The sequence below is a fragment of the Neofelis nebulosa genome, chromosome 3, assembly GCF_028018385.1.
Source record: "Neofelis nebulosa isolate mNeoNeb1 chromosome 3, mNeoNeb1.pri, whole genome shotgun sequence".
Classification (NCBI taxonomy): Eukaryota; Metazoa; Chordata; class Mammalia; order Carnivora; family Felidae; genus Neofelis; species Neofelis nebulosa.
In genome coordinates, this window is record NC_080784.1 from 200,477,560 (window position 1) to 200,500,169 (window position 22,610).

At 50.1% G+C, this 22,610-nt stretch overlaps 1 protein-coding gene across 2 annotated transcripts in view; it reads left to right on the forward strand.

Annotated features, from left to right (window-relative positions):
• SLC2A9 (solute carrier family 2 member 9) overlaps nt 1–22,610 on the forward strand; it is a 241,531-nt gene that overhangs the window by 50,851 nt on the left and 168,070 nt on the right. For both annotated transcript variants that reach the window (XM_058723094.1, XM_058723093.1), the window contains 2 exons: nt 3,733–3,893; nt 18,565–18,689. In XM_058723094.1, the coding sequence (XP_058579077.1) occupies nt 3,733–3,893; nt 18,565–18,689 (286 nt within the window). The remainder of the gene's footprint in view (nt 1–3,732; nt 3,894–18,564; nt 18,690–22,610) is intronic.

Below are 22,610 nucleotides of genomic sequence, written 5' to 3' on the forward strand. Positions count from 1 at the left end.
CGCCCAGCGGCCGCCAGTGTGAGCTACTGCAAGGCTGGCACAGGACACCGCGGCCACCAGGCTCCCACTGCCCCCAAACCCCAAACCCTAAACTGCTGCGAAAGGAATTCTGGCCCCGCCGCTTAGCGCCCCGCCTCCTGCAGAGTCCAGGCCTCTGATTGGCTGAGCCCGGGTCACATGGCGCTCGCTAGCTGCAGGGGATGCTGGGAGACGGGCGCTTGGCGTGGTAAAGGGAGGTCTGGGCTGTGAGGAGGGAGCTCCCCGAGGGGAGAAGGGGGCTCCTGATGCTGCGCAGCCACCAAGTGCACGGTAACCGGGGGTCAGTGTTGATGTCCAGCCACGGGCAGCACGCGGCTCCTTGGTGAGTCGCCGGGGCGGCTGCTGTGGTGGCCCCAGGAGGGGAGGGGATGGTGGCCCGGATCGGCTTGAGCGGTCTAAGTGGTGACAAGTATTTTGGAGATAAGGCAGTGTGGTGGGGCCGCTGGGGCCGCCAAAACAAAGTACCCCAGGCAGCCTCTCAGGGAGGGGGCGGAAACTGAGGTTTACCCAGCAGGGGGTTATTCTGTGACAGCCCTGCGGGCGGGCGAGAGGCCTGAGGTCAAGGTGCTGGCGGAGTCCCGTTCCTTCCAGGGCCTGTGAGGGAAGGATCTGCTCTAGGGCCGGCGCCTGGGCTTGCAGGTGGCTGTCTTCAGCGTGTGACTGTCCTCCCTCCACGCTTGTCTCTGCGTCCATGTCTCCCCCTTTGATACGGACACCAGTCACTTTGGATCGGGCCCACCCAAATAACCTCATTTCAACCAGATTCCCTCTGTAAAGACCCTTGTAGCAGGATTCTCGCTCAGATAGATAGTCGGGGCACCGAAGATTTTCTTTCCAGGAAGCAACTTCATTCGTGCCGGCACCGCTCCGTTGGGTTCGTCCGGAAGACCTGAACGCCACGTGGTGTAGTTTCTTATACATTTTTTACTTCCTTGTCTCCCATAGATGGTAATACACAAACATGTCGTCTGATTAAGTGGCCTCATGTTACAAGGTCGTGAGGGATGTTGTCACGTGGGCATACAGTCAGGCTGCCTTGAGCGTTTTTTCTCTTCTTTCCTTGGGAGGGGACCCTACCACACCCTGTCTCCAAATACCTCACATCCTGAGGTCCTGGGGGTTAGGGCTTCCACTTATGAACGGGGGGCGGGGGGCATGTCACAATTCAACCAGTAACACCGGGAAGAGTGTAGATATCACATAGGGATAGGATGCTTCCCTCATCTCCTGCCATCAGCCCATTTGCCTAGGCCAGAAACCTTGCAGTCTTCTCCGTTCCTCTTAGGCGTGTCTAGAACCCTCCCTGCCAGGATGTGGGGCCAGTCCCCAGTTGGTCTTGTCCATCCTACTCTCAAAACATATCTCGGATCCACCCCCTTCTCTCCACCTTCACTGCTGGGTCCAGGCCACTGAGATCTTGGGACTGTTGCTGTGCCTCTCAACAGAGGGCCAGCTTCCTCCCTAGCTTCCTTCTAGGTCCCTCGCGACTCTGAAGCAGAGCAGTCCGCTGAAAATGTAAACCACTCCATGTCCTCCCCTCACTTGAAACCCTCCAATAGCTTCCCATTCCACTCGGGCCAACACACACACACACACACACACACACACACACACACACAAAGTCCAGGCAACAAGCAAACTGATTACCATGACCTCTAAGGTCCCGAATGACCTGCCCTTTCCTGCCCCTCCAACTCCAGGCAGCCCTTCCTTCCCTTCCTCATCCCATTCCACCCCCACTGGCCTCTTTTCAATTCTATGGACTTTTTTCTGCCATGCCCTCCTGGCTTTTCCCTCTGCCTGGAATACTTTCCCACCCTAAAAAAAAAAAAAGTTTAGATTGGTGGAATGCATTATGCTTAAAAAGAGTATATAAGATGCACACGTATGCATTGCGCGCACACACACACACACACACACACACACACAGAGTTTAGAGGATGATTAGAAATCTAGCACCCAGCTAAGAATAAGATTAAGAATAGAAGATCCTGCGAGATGCCCCTCCCAGATCATCTCTCCACCCCGCCCCCAGGAGCGACCACTGACCTGACATTTGCAACAATTATTTCTTTGTTTTCCTTTGTGTTTTATAATCTATATGTAATTCCCCCCAAAACGTTTATATTTTGTATATTTTTGGATAGAAATATGGTGTCATACTGTACGTACTGTTTTGTTTCTGGCTTATTTTATTCAATGTTGTATTTTGTGAGGTTTAACTGTATGTGTTTGCACGTCGCTATAGTTCGTTCGTGTTTGTGGCCGTGGGGTTTCATATGATGATTCTTCCACGATTTGTTTATCCATTCTGCTGGTGGGCATCGGTTGTTTCCCTTTTGGGGCCATTATAAGCAATGCTCTGTGGACATTTGGGTAGATATGTCCTCGGGCAGGTGGGAAAGAGTTTTTTGGAGGAACTTTCTAGAAATGGATTTGCTGGGTTGTAGGTTAGGGGCATCTTCAACTTTGCTAGATGATGCCAAACTGTTTTCCAAGATGGTTGTCTCATCTCAACACAGTGCATGAGAGCCTACTGCTGATCACTACTTGGTTTTACCAGACCTGGTAGAGTTGAGCTTCCTGGGGATTGTGTGAGCTTTGCCCAAGCCCTGGGCACTGCTCCAAACTCTTGCGTGACCCTCCCGACAGCCCTGAGACATCAGTGTCATCATTCCCATTTTGTAGATGAGGGAGCCAAGGTCCAGCTGGCTTAAATCGTTAGTACTTTGTTGTGCTAGGATTCACGCTGTGGTCTGTGTGTCCCGAACCTGTGTTTATTCTGCAGTGACGTATGCTGGCTCTGGTATCTGGTGTCAGTGGATAGCTATGAACATCTTGGGGATGGAACTCCTTGAGGAGCTTAGTGCCATGACCCCAGTCTTTGGTGCACATCAGAATCACCCCGTCACCATCTGAAACCCACCAAATCACAAAAGACAATGATGGGGATCTAGAGAATGCAAAATAGTATCTTGTTGGGGTTTTAATTTGCATTTGCCTGTTGACTAATGACATTGAGCGTCATGTCATTAACTTACTGGTCATTTGAATCTTCTCTGAGTCAGTTCAAGTCTTTTGCTCAATTAATTGGGTTGTTTGTCATATTGACTTGTTAGAGTTCTCTGTGTGTTGTGGATATAAGTCCTTTATAGTTTATGTGTTGCAAATATGTTATCTCAGTCTGTGGCTTGCCTTTTCTTTTTTTTTTAAAGTATCCTTTGAAGAATAAAACACTTTAATTTAGACAAAACCCAAATGAGCATTTGGTTTTTCTTTTGTGGTGTTTTTTTTTTTGCATCCTGTATCTTCATCTACCTCAAAGGCAAAGATTTCCTCTTATCTCAGATATGTGTGTTGTTAACACACTTCCCAGTTGGTTCTGCTGTGCACCAAAGTGGGAGAAGCCCAGGTATAATCGGTTACCCTAGGTTTGGGGTCAGATTTGAGTTTGGCTTTCAGGTGTGCCACTTACTGAGCACGTCACTTTGTCTCTCTGAGCTTCAGTGTCCCTATCTGCAAAACGAGGTTAAAAGTAGGGCCCCTCCACACAATTTGTTGGAAAGGTTCAATGAAATAAAGCTCAAACAGAACTTAGCAAAGTGCCTCGCATGCACAAAATGCTCTGTAAAAGCTGTGTTCGTTTATAACGAGCAGCAGAATGGAATAACACGTTTTGTTGTTTGTTTTCAGTACATCAAGTCCTTCTACAATGAATCGTGGGAAAGAAGGCACGGACATCCAATAGACCAAGACACTCTGACCCTGCTCTGGTCTGTGACGGTGTCCATATTCGCCATTGGTGGACTCGTGGGGACGTTACTGGTGAAGCTGATCGGAAAGGTTCTTGGGAGGTTAGTGGGACATCTCTGCTTGGGGATCCCCTCTGTAATGTTCACGATATGTATCAAAGTCAGGATCCCAGAAGGCAACAGAACTTTGCTCAGACAGTCCAGCTGGAGAGATTTTAATGCCAGGAGAGGAAGGGGAGGAAATAGGGCACCTGAGGCCAAGGAGAAGCGAAGCCACGGACAACGGGCCGAGTTGTGGAGGGCTGTGTGGACTGGGCTGCGTCCGACTGTATTGTCCAAACAGGGAAGGAGTAGGGGGGAAATACCCTGGCTTCTCTCTCCTCACACCCTCCAACCCACTGTCAGTGCCTCTCATTGGTCAAACCCAAGTAGAAGCCAGAAACACCAGGAGCCTTTTGGGGGCAGTCCAGGAGGACCGGGTCCCAGGGCTCGGAGCAGGACAGGAAGGGAGCAAATGGATGTGGCCGCCGGAGCAAGTGGAGAAGAGCCTTAGAGACTCTTCCACGTATGTCCACGCAGATCCGCTTTTCAGAACGCGGGAGCTCAGACAGTGTTTTCTTATGGGTCTGAATGATAACTTATTAAGCCAGTCTCCTATGGATAGACATCTAGGTTATTTCAAATCTTTCATATTACAAATACAGGATGGTACGTGTCAAGCAGTTCGTGTTGAGATTTCCCATCTGGGCCCTCTTGGGTCAGATCCACTTTACCTCCTGAGCTTCGTGCCTCGCTCATTTCTGTCCTGTGAAGAGTTCTCTGAGATTAGATGGATTTATCAAGAAACCTCCCCAAATGTTTTCCCTGTCTCTTCGCTTGTAACTTCTAGGGAGATGCGGAGGTGTTAGTGCAGAAGGAGAATCTGCAGCATTCGTGTCTGAACTTGACTCACGAGTGTTCCACCTCCTAGTGCCTTTGGCCAAGTCGTGTGATGTATTTGAACCTCAATTTTCTCCTCTGTAAGACGCAGGAAATGTTACAGGGACTAGAGAAAACGAATGGAGGCAGAATAGCACATTAGCAGGAACTCAGTAAGTAGAAGCTATTATTATTTACCGTATTACTTACTTACCATCCTTCTCCTCATTATCCGGACACCCATATACTTACCCATACATGGTAAGTGCTCAACACATCTCCATGTTGCATTGACCTGAATTGGAAAGGACCCAGAAAATCTTTCCACTCCTCAGGGCTCTAGAAATCCTACTTAAAGAGGTGCCCACCCCCTTCCTTTACACTCGGCCTCACATCCGCTCCAAGGAGTAAGTTAGAACTGATGCTATTTCGGAGCCGACTTTCACAAGGCCGGGGCAGGAAGCCATCCTGAAAACGCGCATGTGGCGCTCAGGAAAGTCTGTGGTATCCGGTGAGGCAGGGGAGGTGCTGATACTTTCCTTGTGCCCAAGGCCACTTCCAGGTGGTAATGAACGGGAACCCCGTACTCCAGAGAAGTACGGCGTCGGCAGAGTGGAGTGAGGGCTGCCATTTTCTGTGGTCCCCCAATGTTCCGGGCGCTCCCCCATGCACCCTTATTCCATTTCTCCGCTCTCTGGGGTCTTGGATGGGGGATGGATCGAGAGCTTACACAGAGCTCGAGCTCAGGTTGGAACCAGCTCCAGCACGTCATGATCCTTCCATCATGCCGAGCAGATCTGAGTAGGGGCATGCTGGCAGTGGCTCTGTAAGTCCATGACTGTTTGACCACAGGTCAGTGACTGGCTGGCCCCCGGATTGGCATCAATGGCCAGGGTCCGTGAGGCACTGTTGCTAAGCCCCTGGGCCAAGCCAGTTTCTAACCCCAGTCCTCTTGTCTATTCTAGTTAGATGGAGTCAGCCCCGGCCCCAGGATTTGTGGCCTGTGACATATACCTGCCATTTATCTGGCCATGGCTCTGACACCCCAAGGCTGCCCCATAAGAAGTCTCTGAACCCAGGCAGATGGTACAGGGAAGTCCACACTGTAGCCGGGGTCAAGGTGCCGTGGCCCCACAAGTCCTGACTCCCCAAATTGCCAGTGTGTCACGTGAGACTTTGCCACCTCACCTCTCAGCCAACACCTCTCCCACACGTACAATGCAGGCAGTGGAAGTGGCTTTGCAGCTCTTGACGGCGTGGTGCAAAAAAAAAAAAAAAAAAAAAAAAAAGCAGAAGGAATGGAAAAGAGACCCGTTTGACAGATACTCCTTTCCTAAGAGAAGGAAGGGTTTTAGGCCAGAGAGAGATTCCATCAAAAGGTGTTGGTCCGTGTGCCCCAGGCAGCTGCCAGTTCCCTTTTTCATCATTGTGGGAAGAAAGGTTGAGCCGGGGTGAAGCCTCAGCTTGAATGGGAACTCCGTAGGGAGGACAAGGAGCAAACACCGAGAATCTACCCCCATTTCTTCACCTCCTGCTACGTACCCGTGCTCGACCTACCATACCTCGTTTACGTCCACAGCTCCATATTGTTGTCCCTGGTCCACAAGCCATGAATCCGAGGCCCTGAGAGGCCTCGTGGCTCACCCGAGGTGACAAAGAATGAGGTTGATCCGAAACTCAGACCGGAGCCTGTGCTTTTCCCATCACATGGTGTCTGTTGAATCCTTTTCTTGATGCTTCACTAATTGTCTCTGGGAGGCCGCTGGGGAGAAAGAAGAGGCTGGCTTAATGTGCAGGGCCGGGGTGGGGTCCGATGGGAGGGCTCACACACATGACTATGGGGGGGAATTTGGGTGGAGTTGAGGGTCCTCAGAGTCAGGCGGGTCTGGTCACCAGCAGGTCCAGCAGGGGGCTGACCCTCGCTAGGCCATGACGAACTCGACTGTGGTTTGGGAGAGGGATGAGGACAGGGGAACACGAGGGGCCAGGAGTGGTCTCTGGAGATGAGGCACCCCCATTATCTAGTCTCAGGGGAGCAAGTTCCTTGTCTCCTCGAGCCTCTGGCTTGGAGAATTCTGGTTGACTCCCTCCCCTCATTTGGGGTCATCCCTCCTCTTCCTACATGGCTCTAGTGACAGAACCCTCCTTCCCTCATGAGACAGGACGGTGACTATGTTGGTGCATGGATGCCAGCTAGAGGACCCGTGATGCTCCTGGCTCACGGGGCCACGTATGAGTTTCTCAAATTCTCCAAGCTTTGCTTAGTTGGTGACAAGGTGAAGATAAGGCAGTGGCCTGTTGGAGGGTTGTGAAAATGAAATGAGAGTGTTCCTCTCCGTGGTTGACACGGAGTCAGCACCCATCCTACGTTGGCCAGCGTCCCCGTTGTCCCTGTCCCCATCCTCATGAGCTCTTCTTGAGACGTGTCACCCCATCACTCGACAGAACTGGCCGTGATTATGTTCTAGAACGTTGCACTGAAATTGGCCTCCTTACACATATCGTTGGATCTAGTTTTTCCCTCTAGAGCACAGCAGAGTAAATATGCAAAAAACCATAGGGAAACTCACACGGGCTTTGAAATCGGATCCTTAGGCCTGTTCTTGAGCAAGCCATATAACCACATCCAGCCATGCAGCAAATATTTTGAACACCTGCTGGATGCCAAGCACTGTTTTGGCACTTGGGCACCAGCAGCAAACGGCATGGCCCGAGCCTGCTGCCTGGCTGTGAACAATGCATCGTGCACGACATTGTGGCCACTGGAAGCACGGTGCGGGGGTGGACGGGTAGTGGAGGGACAAGAGGAGGCAGTTTGAAATCTGTGGAGCTCGGATAAGCACGCTCACCCGAGGGGGCAGCTCTGAGGGTTGCAGGAGAGCCTGTTTACAAAATGGGTCCTGTCACTCATGCCTTTGACGGGGACTCAAACCAAACTGGCTTAGGGCCAGAGGGAGCTAATTGGCTGACATAACTGGAATGTAACTCAGCCGAATCCACCTGTCTGTCTTCTCTGTCTCTCAGCTCTGCCTTACTCTGTGTTGGCTTCATGCGCAGGCTGCCTCTCCCTGTGTGGGGGCAAGATGCCCCCAGCAGCTCAGGGTGACCCTGTTTCCGCTTGGCATCCCCAGAACACACTTCTCCTTCCAGTAGTTCTAGCCAAGTCCCAGGCCTGAGTCTCATTTACTTGTGTGAGGTCGCATACCCTTGGGGCTTCTCGACCGGGGGCAATTTTGCCCCAGCAGGGGACATTTAATGACAGTATCTGGAGGCGTTCCTGGTTGTCACTGCTAGGGGGCGCTCCTAGCATCTAGTAGGGGCCAAAGAGGCTGTGAAACATGCTACAATGCCCACGACAGCCCCCACCACAAAGAATTTTGTGGCCGCAAGTGTTAATAGAGCCCAATGTGCGAAATCCTGGTGATTAGTGCACTTTAAAGGTACTGTATCATGTGCCCGTTCCTGGAGCCACAGTGGGGTGGGGATGGGACACAGAGTGCAGGCAGGAATGTTTCTTGGAGGAAATCCTACCAGAAGAAGGAGGGTGGGTGTTTTTTTATTTTATTTTTTATTTGAGAGAGCACGTACGCGCCAATGGGAGAGGGACAGAGGGAGAAAGAGAATCTCAGGCTCTACGCTCAGTGCAGAGTCCAATGCAGGGCTCCATCCCACAACCCTGGGATCATGACCTGAGCTGCAATCAAGTCAGAGTCAGACTCTCAGCTGACCGAGCCACCCAGGTGCCCCAGAAGGATGGGTATTGAACGAGTAGTATGTCATGCCAGGCAAATAGCAGGTTCTCAAAAGTGCTATTTTTCTTTTCTTTTTCTACTTCAATATTTTGAAATCTGTGTTTATTTTCTAAAAGTTGGAAGGAGGGGCGCCTGGGTGGCGCAGTCGGTTAAGCGTCCGACTTCAGCCAGGTCACGATCTCGCGGTCCGTGAGTTCGAGCCCCGCGTCAGGCTCTGGGCTGATGGCTCGGAGCCTGGAGCCTGTTTCCGATTCTGTGTCTCCCTCTCTCTCTGCCCCTCCCCCGTTCATGCTCTGTCTCTCTCTGTCCCAAAAATAAATAAAAAACGTTGGAAAAAAAAAATTAAAAATAAATAAATAAATAAATAAAAAAAAGTTGGAAGGAACGTAAGCTCTCTAGGTGCCTGCTGAAGGAGCCTGCAATGCATATGGCAAACCTTTACTAGGCTTGAACAATAGAAATCTCTCCTCTCACAACTGGGGAGGCCGGAAGTCCAAGATCAAGATGGCGGGGGATGGCGGGGGAGGGTTGCTCCTGAGTCCATTCTCCTTGGCTTATAGGTGGCTCTCTTCTCACTGTGTCCTCACACGGCCTTTGTCCTTATGGGAGAGCAGGCCTGGTGTCTTTTCTTCCTGTCTGTTCCCGTTGGATGAGGGCCCCGCCCTTACAACCTCATTTAACCATAATCTCCTCTTTGAATGCCCTGTCTCCAAATATAGTCACCTTGGGGGGTTAGGGCTTCAGCTGAGGAATTGGAACATAGTTCAGTGCACAGTAGAACACTTACACTGGTCGCTGACCTCCTCCTCTTTCAGGCTGGAATTGCCGAAGGAAGGTGAGTTCCCCAGAAGCAGAGCCTATGAGGGAGCTTGGGATACATACGTTTTGTTGAGGGAAGGCTCTTCAGGAGTTCCCTTGACGGTGATACAAGCAGAAGAGAGAAAAGGGGAAGAGAGCCAAGCCAGGCCGTGCTCTCAGGTCTACTCTGGTCTCGGCTGGCCCGCAGGGATCTGGGGCATGAATCCTACCCCGGAGGGATCCCATCTGGGCAGGGGGGCCGCATTCTCTTCCCGCCACTCTCCAGCCATTGGCTGCAGGCTGCTCTGGGGGAGGGGGTTATCTTCTTGGGTGGCCCTTCTGGAGAAGAGGAGCCTTGCTTGAGCAGCCACATGTACAAAGTGGGTGACGGAGGAGAGAGCTGAGGGACAGAGGGGTACCTGCCGGGACTCCTGATCCCCCACCCCCATTCTGCCAGCCTTGGAGCCTTGCCTAGCACCGTGAGGGTGGCAAGGATTCTGGGAGAAGGAAGCCGTCTTGGGGTTCGTGCCAGAAGGTAGGAAGAGAGACTGGGCGTGGCGGATGTAGACTTCAGGAAGGCAGAGTTCCAACGTCTCAGAGAGTCTCCAACCCCAAACACACAGCAGCTTTAGTACAAGCTGTTTCTGCACTATCTGTTGTATTACAGATGCATGAACTGGAAATTATGGTTGAAAGTCAACAAGTTGCCACTCCTGCCCCACACTGCCCACCACACATCTATTAGAACAAATAGTGGCCTCCCCTGGGCCCACGTCAGACCTTCTGTTTCCCTCTGTTACATCACTTAGCATTTTGTGCTGTAACCACTTACTGACATTTCTGTCTCTTCCCTGAGGGGGAGTTCCTTGCGGGGAAGCTCCTTGAAGCTCCTTGATGCAAGAACCACATGTACGTGTGAGTGCCAGCACTTGGCGCAGAAGCTTGTGCACACTAGGCAAGCAAGCTTGTTGGACAGATGGAAGGGTCGATGGAGGAATGCCTGATGCTTGAAGGTTTTTCTACCGTAACTTCCCAAAGTGGCCGTTTTTCTCCCGCTTGTGTACTTCCATTCACTCGTGCGTTTATTTTCCCAACAAATATTTCTGGAGCACCTGCTGTGTGCCAGGCACTTAGGGGTGAACAAAGTGGACAGAGACAGCTCTCTGGCAGAGGGAACAGCAGCTGTAAAGGCCCCGAGGGACAACTGTGCTTGGCTTCTTGGAAGATAAGACAGGATGTCAACGTGGCCGGGGCCACGTCAATGAGTAGAAAATGAAGCTAGAAAGAGGTCACTGAGCTTGGATCCAGAGGGCCTTGTGGGGCAGGGTTGGGACTTGGGCTTTTCTCTAAGGTGGGAAGTTACTGGTGTGTTGTAAGAACTGGCCCGATTTGCAGCCTGAAAGGCCTTCTGTTATCAGTGGATCTGGGGATGTTACGGCATCTTGCGCTGATGGGGTGAGGTGATCTGGTTTGCACCAGGTTTGTGACAAGACACGGTGAGAGGTAGTGGTGGTTTTAGGAGTTTTGGACATATTTTAGAAGTAGAAAAAACAGGCCTTAGAGATGTATCGTAATGTGGGTGGGTGAGGGACAGAAATAAAAAATGATGCTAACGTTTTCTGGCCTGAGCAACGGCAAGGACTGTGGTGTGGTGTTGTGGGTTTTTTGTTTTTGTTTACGTTGTTGTTTTTTCTGAGGTAGGAAGTCTTTGGGAAGAATAGGGTGGGTTTTTTTTAATGTTTATTTCCTTTGGGGGGTGCAGAGAGAGAGAGAGAGGGAGACACAGAATCTGAAGCAGGGTCCAGGCTCTGAGCTGTCAGCACAGAGCCTGAAGCAGGGCTTGAACTCACGAACGGTGAGATCATGACATGAGCCAAAGTCGGACGCTTAACTGACTGAGCCTCCCAGGCGCCCCAGGAAGAGGATTTGGGGAGGAAGGAGGCCAATGTTATAAATTCGGTTTTGGGTATGTTAACCTTGAATTGTCTGTAAGACTCCCTCGTGAAGAGGTGGAGCAGGCAGTTGGATACATGGGTCTAGCACTCGGAGGAGAGCTCAGAGCTTGGATGTAAGTCTAGATGTCATCAGTACATAGGTGAAACTTGAAGCCAGGACACAAGACGAGATCACCTGGGAAGTGTATAGGGGCCAAAGAAATAGGCTCAAGGGCTGAGGCCAGGAGCCCCCCAGTCTTGAGAGGGTTGGGAAGATGGTAAGGATCAGCCAGTGAGGTAGGAGCAGACCCACCACTCAGAGCTGGAAAGCAGGTGAAGGAGGGAAGTGGTGACCACCTGTGTTCAAACGGAGATGAGGCCCGAGAGTTGGTGGATTTAGCATTGTGGAGCCCTCTGGTTACCTGACAGGAGCTGTTTCAAGGGCACAGTGGGGGAGGCAGCTGCTGGAAGGGGCTTAGGAGAGAAGAATAACTCGAGACAATGGGTATAGATGGGTGTGCCTGGGTGTAGTTTTCCTTTTAACAGCATGTTAATGAGATGTTCCAGCAGAGAGGGGAAAACTGGTGGGCAGGGGCCAGAGATGAAACTTGCCGAAGCAACATTCTTGTGCAGGTAGGAGCGGGGTGGGGAACTGGTCGGTGATTGGAGGGATTGGCCTCAGGTGGGAGCAGGACAGTATGTCCTCAGGAAAATGGGGGAAGACAGTGTGTGGGCACAGAAGCAGGGAGGTCGATGCATGTGGAGGGAACACGTGGATTCCTCTCCAGATTGCTTCTGCTTTCTCAGTGGAGTAGAAAGCAAGGTCATCAGCTGAGAAGGAGGATAAGGGGATTTGAAGACGGAGAAGTCGTATGAAATCGTCCTCGAGGACAGCAGGACATTGAACAAACCAGGGAACTATAGAATGGTTGCCTGGAGGCCCCAAAGCCCACTTGAGATTGGTGGTCATGAATTTCAAGTGACATCAGTCAATGTAGTTCGGGTTTTTCTCCAGCCAAGCTGAGCTCTGTGGTGCATGTGTGAGGCAGGTCAGGATCTAACCAGGGTTGGGGTTTGCCAGGCACATATGATGAAGGCAGGTGGGTCAGTGGGTCAAGGAGTTGAGGATGTGATGGCTATTTAAAATGATGGACCATGGAATTCGGGCTGAGTAAGCAAGAATGGACAGACATGAGGAAGGTGATGATTGGTGGAAATAAGGTACGATCTCGGTTTATAGGCCAAGCTAGACTTAAAGAATTGTTGGAAGGGTGGGTGATGGAAGCCGTATCTCCAGAGGTTCCCCAGTTCACTAATCCCTTACAGAAGTACTTTCTAAATTCCCTGTATCTTCCACCACTTGGTCGTGTGTGATTGAGTTAAAGCATGACACGGCGGAAGCTCTCACATTTCTCCTGAGCCTTCTCGTGTCTAGGCTCAGGATGCTGAGTCCCTTCGACTGTTTCTCCAGTGACGTGCTCTCCACTCTCCTCATCACCTTATCAGTCTTCCTCGTGTTTGGCCCCTTTTGCCAAGAGCTGATAATCTTCTGGGTTGCCCACGAAGATTCTGCGATATGGGAAAGCTCAGAACAATGAGTGCGCCGTCCCAGGTGGGGTTCTCAGGGGTCACTGGAGTTCTGGGCTCAGAAATGGTGTGTCCCTGGTCTCCCTTGTTTTTGTTGCCATGTTCATCCCCGGGGAAGAAATGGAAACACAGTCGTTAAAATCCACATGTCTGAACTCCAGTGAGTCAGCTTTGCAAATTATTTGCGAGTAAGGTTTCCGTCCTCACCGGGACACTGTCAGGCTGGCGGTTATTTTGGGAAGGAATATATTAATATGATGTACTTGCTTAGAGGGTGTGCAGCCCTGTTTGCAAATGTTCCAAGTCAGACCTGAATGGGATTTTAACATTCTCTGCATGGCACAAAATACACCATCGCATCCAGTGCAGGACCTCAGGCCAAAGCACTTAGGGGCACCCTTAACTCTGCTTTCTCTGTACCTCTGTCCAATCCAAATGCAAAGCCCATCAACTGTCTTCAAAACACACGGGGCTCTGACCACGTCTCACCACCTCCACTGCTCCCGTCCTGGTGCGAATTATCATTGGCACTTGCCTGGTCCGCTGCAGGAGCTTCCCAGCCAGTCTCCCTGTTTCTGCACTTATTTCTTCAGCCCACGGTCGAGACAGAAGTCTGCGCGATCTTGTTAATATGTTAGTCGGGTCACGGCACCCCTCTCCTTAGAATCGTCCGGTGGCTGCCCATCTCTCTCCAGGTGGGAACCCAAGTTGCCATGGTGGCTCCTACAAGACCCTTACTAGCTCCCCGTCCGGTCTCTCTGCCCTCACTTCTACTATTTGCTTTCCTGTCCTCCTCTGCTTCCAGCTGTGCTGGCCTCACTGGTGTACCTGAAAATAACCCATGTCTGACTGTTAGTACCTCTCTGCCAAGATTGCTGCTCTCTGATATCCATATGGCTGGTCTGTATTCCTTCTTCAAGTCTGTGCTTAGATACCACCTTCCCAGATGTCTCCCTGAGTAAAATTCCTCCCCTCTCCTGTATTAGTTTTCTCTACGGTCTTTGTCTTTTACTTGTTTATTGAGAACATGAAGAGTGGGGACTGGGTCATGGTGGCAGCTATATGCCAGAACTTGGAATGGTGTTCAGCACTCAGTCCACACTTAGACGTTGTGTCGAGTGCGTGAATGTCAGTTGAATGAGTGAACATCTGTTGAAAGAATGAATGACTGTGAGTAAATATAGCAGCCGCCATTGTGGGAGGCTTAGTATCAGGGTGACTGGAATGCTAAACCTCCCATTTCATAGTATGTGAACCTGACCAAGTACGCCAGTTCTAGATCTATTTCCTCACGTGGAACATGGGGTAGCAAGATTACCTAATGCATAGGGTGTCCAGTGAGTATAAAGTACTTCAAATAGTGCCTGAGACATAGCAAGTACCCAGAGGATGTTAGCTCTCACCATGGATTGGTTTTCAGTTTACTGAGGCTCCAAATAAGTTCCAGGTGTCATCCTAAGCACTTTGCGTAAATCATCTGATTCTTACAGGAGACTTAGAAGGTAGACATTGTTGCACCCATTTTACAGGGGTGGAAACCAAGGCTCAGGGAGGGTGGGAAACCCGCCCACAGTTGTTCAGTTAGCATGTGGCTGAACTGTCCAAGCAGGAATAGTATTGGAGGTAGATTCAGGAGAACAGCGTGTGTCCTGCCCACAGACCTAGAAGCTAAAGTAAGACTCAGAACAGGCCAGAGCTGGGCCACATGGAGGAAACCCGGCTCAACATCTAGAATTTACTCCTTCATTTATGCAACAAATTTGAATGGGGCACCTGCCTGTACCAGCAACCGGCTTAGTGCCTGGGGCTACAGTGACAAGATAAAAATCTCTGCACGCATGGAGCTTATAATCCGGTAGGGGCACGTGCCAACATAAACACAAATAAATATGTAAGCTAAACTCCTGTGTTGTGGGGGCTGCAAAGAAAATAGAAAGGGTGATAAGATTGTGGGGGCTGGGCTCTGCAGCTGGGGGAGTAGTCCCATCAGATAGTGTCAGAGGTGGCATTTCAGTCACTTTGGTGAGATAAGACGAATGGATCGCGGGGCACCCATGACACAGGTTGTGAGTCAGGAAGCTGCCCGGCACACCCAAGAGATGGCGGAAAGCCTCGTGAGCACAAAGGCACGAGTATCAGACGGTGTGGCCAAGGCCATGTCATGCAAGGTTGTTTAGGCCCTGGCGAGCGGTTTGTCCCAAGCACAGTGGGAAGGTTTTAGGTAAGGGGAAGTGTGTCAGTGTTTGCTTTGCAAGGATCACTCTGGCCGTTCTGTGGACCCTGAATCCTACAGGAGGGCAAGAGTGGAAACGGGAGCCACCTAAGCCATCCTGCATCCGTCTGAGGGTGAGATGGTGGTGGCCTGCCCCCCTGCCCGACTGTGGACCAGAAACGGAAAGAAGCGCTCTGCTCAGGGATATACTCTGGAAGCAGCATAGGCTGCTGCTTAGGGATGCAGCATAGGGATGCAGGCAGGAAGGAAAATAAGAGATGTAATTATTATTCTCCTATTTTTGGTCTAAGCCACTAAGAAGGTGGAGGTTTTATTTACTCAGAAGGGGAAGACTGTGGAAAGAGGGGTTTGGATGCCTTTGTGGGGGGCGGTTAGCAGTGGGGATGCATGAGTTCTATTTTTTTTTAATGTTAATTTGTTTTGGGGAGAGAGACAGAATGCAAGTGGGGGAGGGGCAGAGAGAGAGGGAGACACAGAATCTGAAGCAGCCTCCAGGCTCTGGGCTGTCAGCCCAGATATCTTTACCCGATATCTTTACTTCTAATTGATTTCTGTGTGACAGTTTATTCTTCTGTGTCCCTAACTAGGTTTTAAAGCCCCTAAGGGTGAGGATGGGGATTGACTTACTCCCTGTGGCAAACCCTGTGTCTTACGCTCACTACGTGTTTGCTGAGCAGACACGCCAGTGAAAGCCCTCGCCCCCGTGAGGGCACAGGTCTTTTCACCACTGCCCTGCTTCCTTCCTAGGACTGACCTGTCAGACCCTCAGAGGACTGAGGGAAGGGCCGTGAGCACTGCGCACACACGGGCCACCAGAGTATTCTCATTGTGCTCTGAAGCCTCGCTGATAACAAAATTAGTGCCCTTGGGTTCGTCTTCTTGAATCCTGAGACTGCGACCTTCTGTATCACAATAAGGGAGGTCAGGGGCGCCTGAGTGGCTCAGACGGTTAAGCGTCTGACTTCAGCTCAGGTCATGATCTCGCGGTTTGTGGGCTCGAGCCCCATGTCGGGTTCTATGCTGACATTGCAGAGGCTGGAGCCTGCTTCAGATTCTGTGTCTCCGTCTCTCTGCCGCTTCCCTACTTGTGCTGTGTCTCTCTTTCTCTCTCAAAAGTAAATAAACCTTAAAAAAAAAAAAAAAAGAATGAGGGAGGTCAGCCTAGATTGGAATTTCTGTTTTAAGTCTTGGCTAAATCTTAATTTTCCTCTCATGGCATCCACTTAAATTAACTTTTTGACAGTGAGATTGTATTTATGTTTTGAATAAATACTACATTCGTATGGCATAACTTTTAAAAGGACCAAATGAATGTACAGTAGAAGGCTTCCATTGTATTTCTCTCCCCCAGCCAATCAGAACCCCTTCCTGGGGGCAACCTGTGATACCAGTTTTTTGTGTATCTTTTCCAAGGTTTGTGTCTGTTTTTGCATGCATGTGCATGTGCGTGTGTGCACACACACACACACACACACACATTCCTTTATCACACAAATTGTTGAATATCCTATGCAAAGTTCTGTACCTTGTTCTTTACACTTGACAATATATCTTGGAGATCTTCCTGTATCAGAATATAGAAAGCTACTTCTGTTTTAATGTCTACATAATGTACCATTACATAGATGTATCATAATTTGTTTAAATAAGGGAGACCTGGGCTTTTTCAGTTCACATTATAGAAGATGTTGAACCAAGTCTTCGTGCCATCGTGAAAGTGTGATTAGCTTTGGGATTCTCCAAGAAGATGTAGGCAGGAGGAAAAAGTTTAATGGAAAGTTTGAGATAAATAAGAAATAGTGGAAAGAGCCCCGGCCTGGAGTTTAAGGCCTCTAACTCACAAAAGTAATAACAAAGTCCCCTTTCAAGTCTCTAGCTTCTTCCAATTTACAAAACAATTTAATATTTGTTAACTCATTGATTTGTTAGGGAAAAAATATCCTGTGAGAAGCTATGATGTTTTTTTCCAGCTCTTAACTCACTAGTTGTATGGCCTAAATTTCTAATTTGTCTATATCCTGGTTAACTTATCTATAGAATAAGGATAATGAAGTAAATACCTCATAGGGTCATTTTGAGCAGGAAATGAGCTACTCCTGTAAAGTGCTTAGAACAGGGTTTATCATAGAGCAAGAATTTAGTAAGTGTGAGCTATTACCATTCTGTAAATGAGTAAAGGAAAACACAGAGCAATAAATAAAGTATAGTCACCTAGCTCATAAAAGATACAACTGGTGCAGGGACCCAGGTCCCCAGGCCCCAAACAAGTCATGATTCTCAACCATGAGGTCTTAGAGACATGTTACCAGAACAGTGACAGCAGTCCCGGCACAGAGCAGCTATAGGAATAATTGCCATAGGAATTTGACTGATCTTGTTCAAGAGGAATTAGTTCAGCCTCACACTTAGGGCTGTAATTTATCAAATCGAAGATGTCATCATGTATAAGAAGCATTGTTACACGAAATGCAGAGAAGGAAGGATGGAAGGAAGGAAAGAAGGAAGGAAGAGAGAGGGGTGGGAAGAAAGGAAGGAAAGGGAGGGAGGGAGGGAGGGAGGGAGGGAGGGAGGGAAGGAAGGAAGGAAGGAAGGAAGGAAGGAAGGAAGGGAAAGGAAAGGAAAGGAAAGGAAAGGAAAGGAAGGAAGGAAGGAAGGAAGGAAGGAAGGAAGGAAGGAAGGAAGGGGGAGAAAGAGAAAGGGAAAGGCTGCTAATTAAAGCTATAGGACACTGTGCTGGTTTTCAGACTGTGGTCTCTCAGCTCCAGACTTACCCTCGATGCTCTGCCCTGTGATGCAGGGGCTGGGACCTGCATGTCTCATCTGCCCTTTGATAAGAGGCACACAAGAGCCACACTAGAGGAAGAGGGGCAAGGGGCTTGGTCCTGTTTGGCTGAAATTCCTGCTAGTCCCAGCAGTGAGTCTAGTTCCCAGCCTTTGTCTACACCTCAGAACACTGTGCCCTCAGAAGAACAGCCCCAGCGGGCCAGTGCCCACCCTTGAAGATAAGCCAGGTCTTGAGGGCCCTTCTTCCAAGCCCCCAAAGTGTCAGCACCACGTGGGCAGCACCCCGTCTTCAGAGATCCCCCTTTTGACATCTGAGTTCCCCAATACCTGCTTAACCAACTCCCTATGTTAAATTCTCTCTGCTAAAATCACTAGAGTGGTTTCCATTTTCATGCTTGAACTCTGACTCAAGGATTATAAGGCACATCTTGACTTTAGAAATGTTAAGTGAAGGTCTTAGAGTTGATGAAATACAGTATTGCATCAGGGAATTCGTGAAATGTGACACTGCCTTTGAAGGTGACTTAATTAGCCTTAGTGGTGGGAAGTGGGGGGGAAGTGCCTTGCTCAGGGTCATACAACCAAAGGTGGCAGTAGGGATCAGTGGGATTCTGGGCCCTGTTCCTGACCCTTAGGTCAATGTTCTTTCCACTGTGCCTGAATCTCACTCTGCTGTCCCTTCTGAAGGGCGTGACCCCTGCTCCTGGGATGGATAGGTCAACATCCTCACGGTGGGCCTCCTCATCAAACCACTCCTTTTTTTCCAGGAAGCACACTCTGCTGGTCAACAATGGGTTTGCGATATCTGCTGCACTGCTCATGGCCTGTTCTCTCCAGGCAGGAGCCTTTGAAATGCTCATCGTGGGACGCTTCATCATGGGCGTGGATGGAGGTAAGCCTTAACCATTACTGCAAGAGGCAGTAATGCGTTCCTCGGGGGTGCTTCGAAATGTGAGTGGTGTTTGGAGCTGTCACATGACTGGGCTCCTACTAGTGTTGAGTTGCCAGGGACCAAAGATGCAGAAAGTCTGCATGAAGGGGACAGTCCCGTGAGATGAACCACTCATGAGGCTCTAGCAGGCTAACTGAGAAACACTGCCTGGTAGAAACCCAAGTCGACTCCAAAGACCTGGATGGTTTTCAGTACGTCATGCCTTTTGCTTTGTCATCTTCACTGTAAAATTCATATTCTGAGATTGTCTGTGGTTTCCAGGGGAGTTTCAGTGAGGGTTGTATTTCCTGTCCGGACTCTGACTTATTCATTCCTTCGTGTATTCACTGAGTATTTGTGGAGCCCCTGCTGTGCCTGGCATTCTTCTCCATGCCGGGGGCACAGTGGTGAGTGAAATGCCCCAGTCCCTACCCGTGCAGCTTACATTCTAGTGGGTGGACAGACACACAATTAGATATATAAGGTAGGTAGTGGCAAGCCCTAGGAGAGAAATGAAGCAGGGCAGGAGGAGAGTGGGGACTATTTTAGGTAGGGCAGTCAGGGAGGACTGCTCAGAGGAGGAAACACATGAGCAAAGACCAGCATGAACCAAGAGTGAGGACCAAGTAAATGTCGGGGGAATGGGGTTCATGGCCAAGAGAACAGTGCACTGGCCCTGTGGTGGAGTCGTGCTTGGAGAGTGAGGAGGCCAGCACGGCTGGAGCTTGGTGAGTGGGAGGAGAGTGGCTGTAGATGAGGTTGAAGAGGGGCCGCTCAGATCACGTAGGGCATTGTAGGATTTGTGCCGAGGGTGATGTGACATGAGCTGGTTGTTTTTTCCGTAAGATTCCTCCTCCTGCTTCTGTATAGAGAAGAGTGGAATCGGGGAGCCAGTTGTCCAAGGGGAATAGCTGTGGTGGGGTGAGGTGGCGGCCGCGAGGCTGCGAGGTGCAGTCGGCTGCTGGCTGTGGGCTGTGAGAGCAGGGGCCTCCAAATATATTAGTAAAACCAGCTGACCAGCCAACCGACCAACCAACCTTGCTTTTTTCTAAATACTGTGAGTGTGGAAGGTAATACTTTCAGGCATTTGTGGAAAGCTTGCAAGCTTTTGGATTAGAAATCTCTGCCGTTGCTCTGAGGTCTGCTGCTTACCGATCACTGACTTCTGACAAGGTGCTTAATGGCCTTGGTTTCCCCATTTGTAAAATGGAAATAACACCTGCTTTGAAGGGCTGTCACAAGGCTGACAGGACGCCATATACACATATAAAATCTGCCAAACTTGTGAGCTCATTAAAGGCTCATTCCCTTCCTTGCTGATTCTTGCAGGCTGCAGGCCCCAGGCTTTGGGAGTGAGCTGAACAACAAACGTGCCTCAGGCAGAGGTGAGCAGGAGAGTGAGGGCCTGAGGAAGGTCAGGGGGCGAGACTTCCCACCCCTCCCCTGCGCTGCTGGTGGGAAATACTCAGGATCAGTAATAACCCAGACTCAGGGTGAAATTACTCCTCTGTCTTGGTATTCAGGTAGAAAGAGATGGCTCTAGAAAATGTTCATTGGTAAGAATAATGCCTGGCTTTACGTGGTGTCTCACAGTTAACCAGTGATGGTTAACTGGGTTGTTGTGCTCTGATCTAATGCTGAAGGACTGTTACGTTGTTGTCATTTTACCTGGAGGACACTGAGGCTCAGACACATGTGATTGTAGCATGGTTAAGGCTGAGGGCTATGGGTTTGCACTGTCTGGGTTCTCCCACTCACCTAGCTTATTTCATGGCTTTGAATCACTTAGATTTTGCTACCAAAAATAAAATATAAAAAACTGAAACATAAGGGCTTAAAGCAGTAATTTTTTTTAATGTTAATTTTTGAGAGAGCGACAGAGCATGAGTGGGGGAGGGGGAGAGAGAGAGAGAGACAGAGAGAGAGAGACAGACAGAATCCAAAGTAGGCTCCAGGCTCCGAGCTGTCAGCACAGAGCCTGATGTGGGGCTCGAACTCATGAACCATGAGATCATGACCTGAGCTGAAGTTGGACGCTTAACCCACTGAGCCACCCAGGCACCCTAGCAGTAATGGTTTTGGCTGACTTTGTAAGTCTATGGGCTGGTGGGGCAGTTCTGATCCGAGGCAGCTCTGCGGCTCTCCTCTGGGCTCTCTCGAGCGCTGTGGGGCGACTTCAGATGGCCTCACTCGCCTGTTTGGTTGTCGGCAGCTGAGTTGGGGTCGCGGGGGCCAGCTCGTCTCTGCTCCACAGCGTCTCTTCCCAGGGGATCCTCAGAGTTCCAGAGAGTGGCAACTGGGCAGGACCCGCCCTGCAAGTGCTTGTCAGGTCACTGCTTGTGGCACGTCTGTTGGGGTCCCCTCGGCCAGGCCGAGTCTCATGACCAGGCGCACAGTCCGTGTCAGAGGGACCTAAGCCCCCGAGGATGCAGACTCAAGGACTGTGAAGAGCAGCCTTCCGCTCGCTGTCTTAGCCTCTGAGTCTTCATCGCGAGGCCCTGCTGGTGGGCGCGTGAAAACGAACCGAGAGGCTGCGTGTGTGGCGCTTCGTACGTTCCAGGCATCTCGTGCCTTCGCCCAGCGCTGAGATTGGTGACGGCATCGTTGCCCTTAGTGCAGCCATTGTTTTTATTCTCAGTGAATAAGGTGTAGATCCCAGATTTGGACCGAGATGTCTGGTTTCACAGGCCCCGCCTGCCGATGAGAAAGGCCAGGTGAGGTGCAGCATGAGGGACCTTCCCCCGCGGAGGGCGTCTCTGGCAGGTTTAGATTTTATCCATCACCCTCTCCCAGTTGTCTTCCTCTCCAGCTATTCTGGGGGAGGCCACACTTACTACACATAGTTAGCTGCTCTCTGAATTTCCTTAACTAAGAAAAAGCCGGATTTGAAGAGCGATACCATTTTTACAAGGCCACGTATTCAAGACATGTGTCTGTTAGACCCCTTTTCTGAGGAGCTTTTCAAAAAGAAGCAGAAGACAAAAAGTAAGAACAAGGAGGGGAGAAAAAATCAGACCCTCTGACTTCTGGAGAATAGCCTGTTGGAGCTGGCCCACGATGTGGAAGCTTCAGGTCGTTTATGCTCACCAAGCCCTCTCAAAGCAGAGACGGGGACCTGCTTTTGAGCAGGCATTTGAGGTGAGGCAGTTGATCAGGAAGAAAGAAAAATTGCTGGGCAGGAGATGAGTGGACTGTCTGGCTTGTAATACATAATTTAAAGCCGAGTGATGAGCCTAGAGGCTTTGCAGAGTCTTTGCTGCTCAAGCCGGGTTTGTGGGCAGTATTTGGAACCACAGCAGAAACCCAGGATGCCTTCCTGAAGTGTCCTTTTTCTAGAAAGCTTGGCCAATAAACAAACAAACAAACACATTTTTACATTGAAAATGTTTTGTGTTTGTGGAAGATTGTGTTGGACAGGTTCCTGCCAAGCCCTCCCAGTGCTGCCCACACTCCTAGGAGTGCAAGCCTGTGTCCATGCATTAGGAGCTCTCTGATGCGCCCCCCTGCTGCATTAGGGGCTCTCTGGTGGACAAATATGAACAGTAGCATTTAGAGAAGCATATGACATGGAAAGAATATAAAATCAGGGTCAAGGAAGTGACTTTAAGTTCTGGTTCCACCATTGACTTGCCAGGTGACCTTGGGACCATCATTTCACCTCTCTGGACCCCAGTAATGTCATCTAGAAAATAAGGAGGAGTGGACTCTGGTAGCTGAGGTTTCTACCAACTCTACAAAAAAATCTGCTTTGGCTCCTTTTGTACTCACCTTAGACCTACTATCCTGAATGGTCTCTTGAAACTTCTGGACCTCGCATGCCACATGGAGCTATATCGTTTACTCATTAAACAACATCAGACAATAGGAGATTGTGAAGTAAGA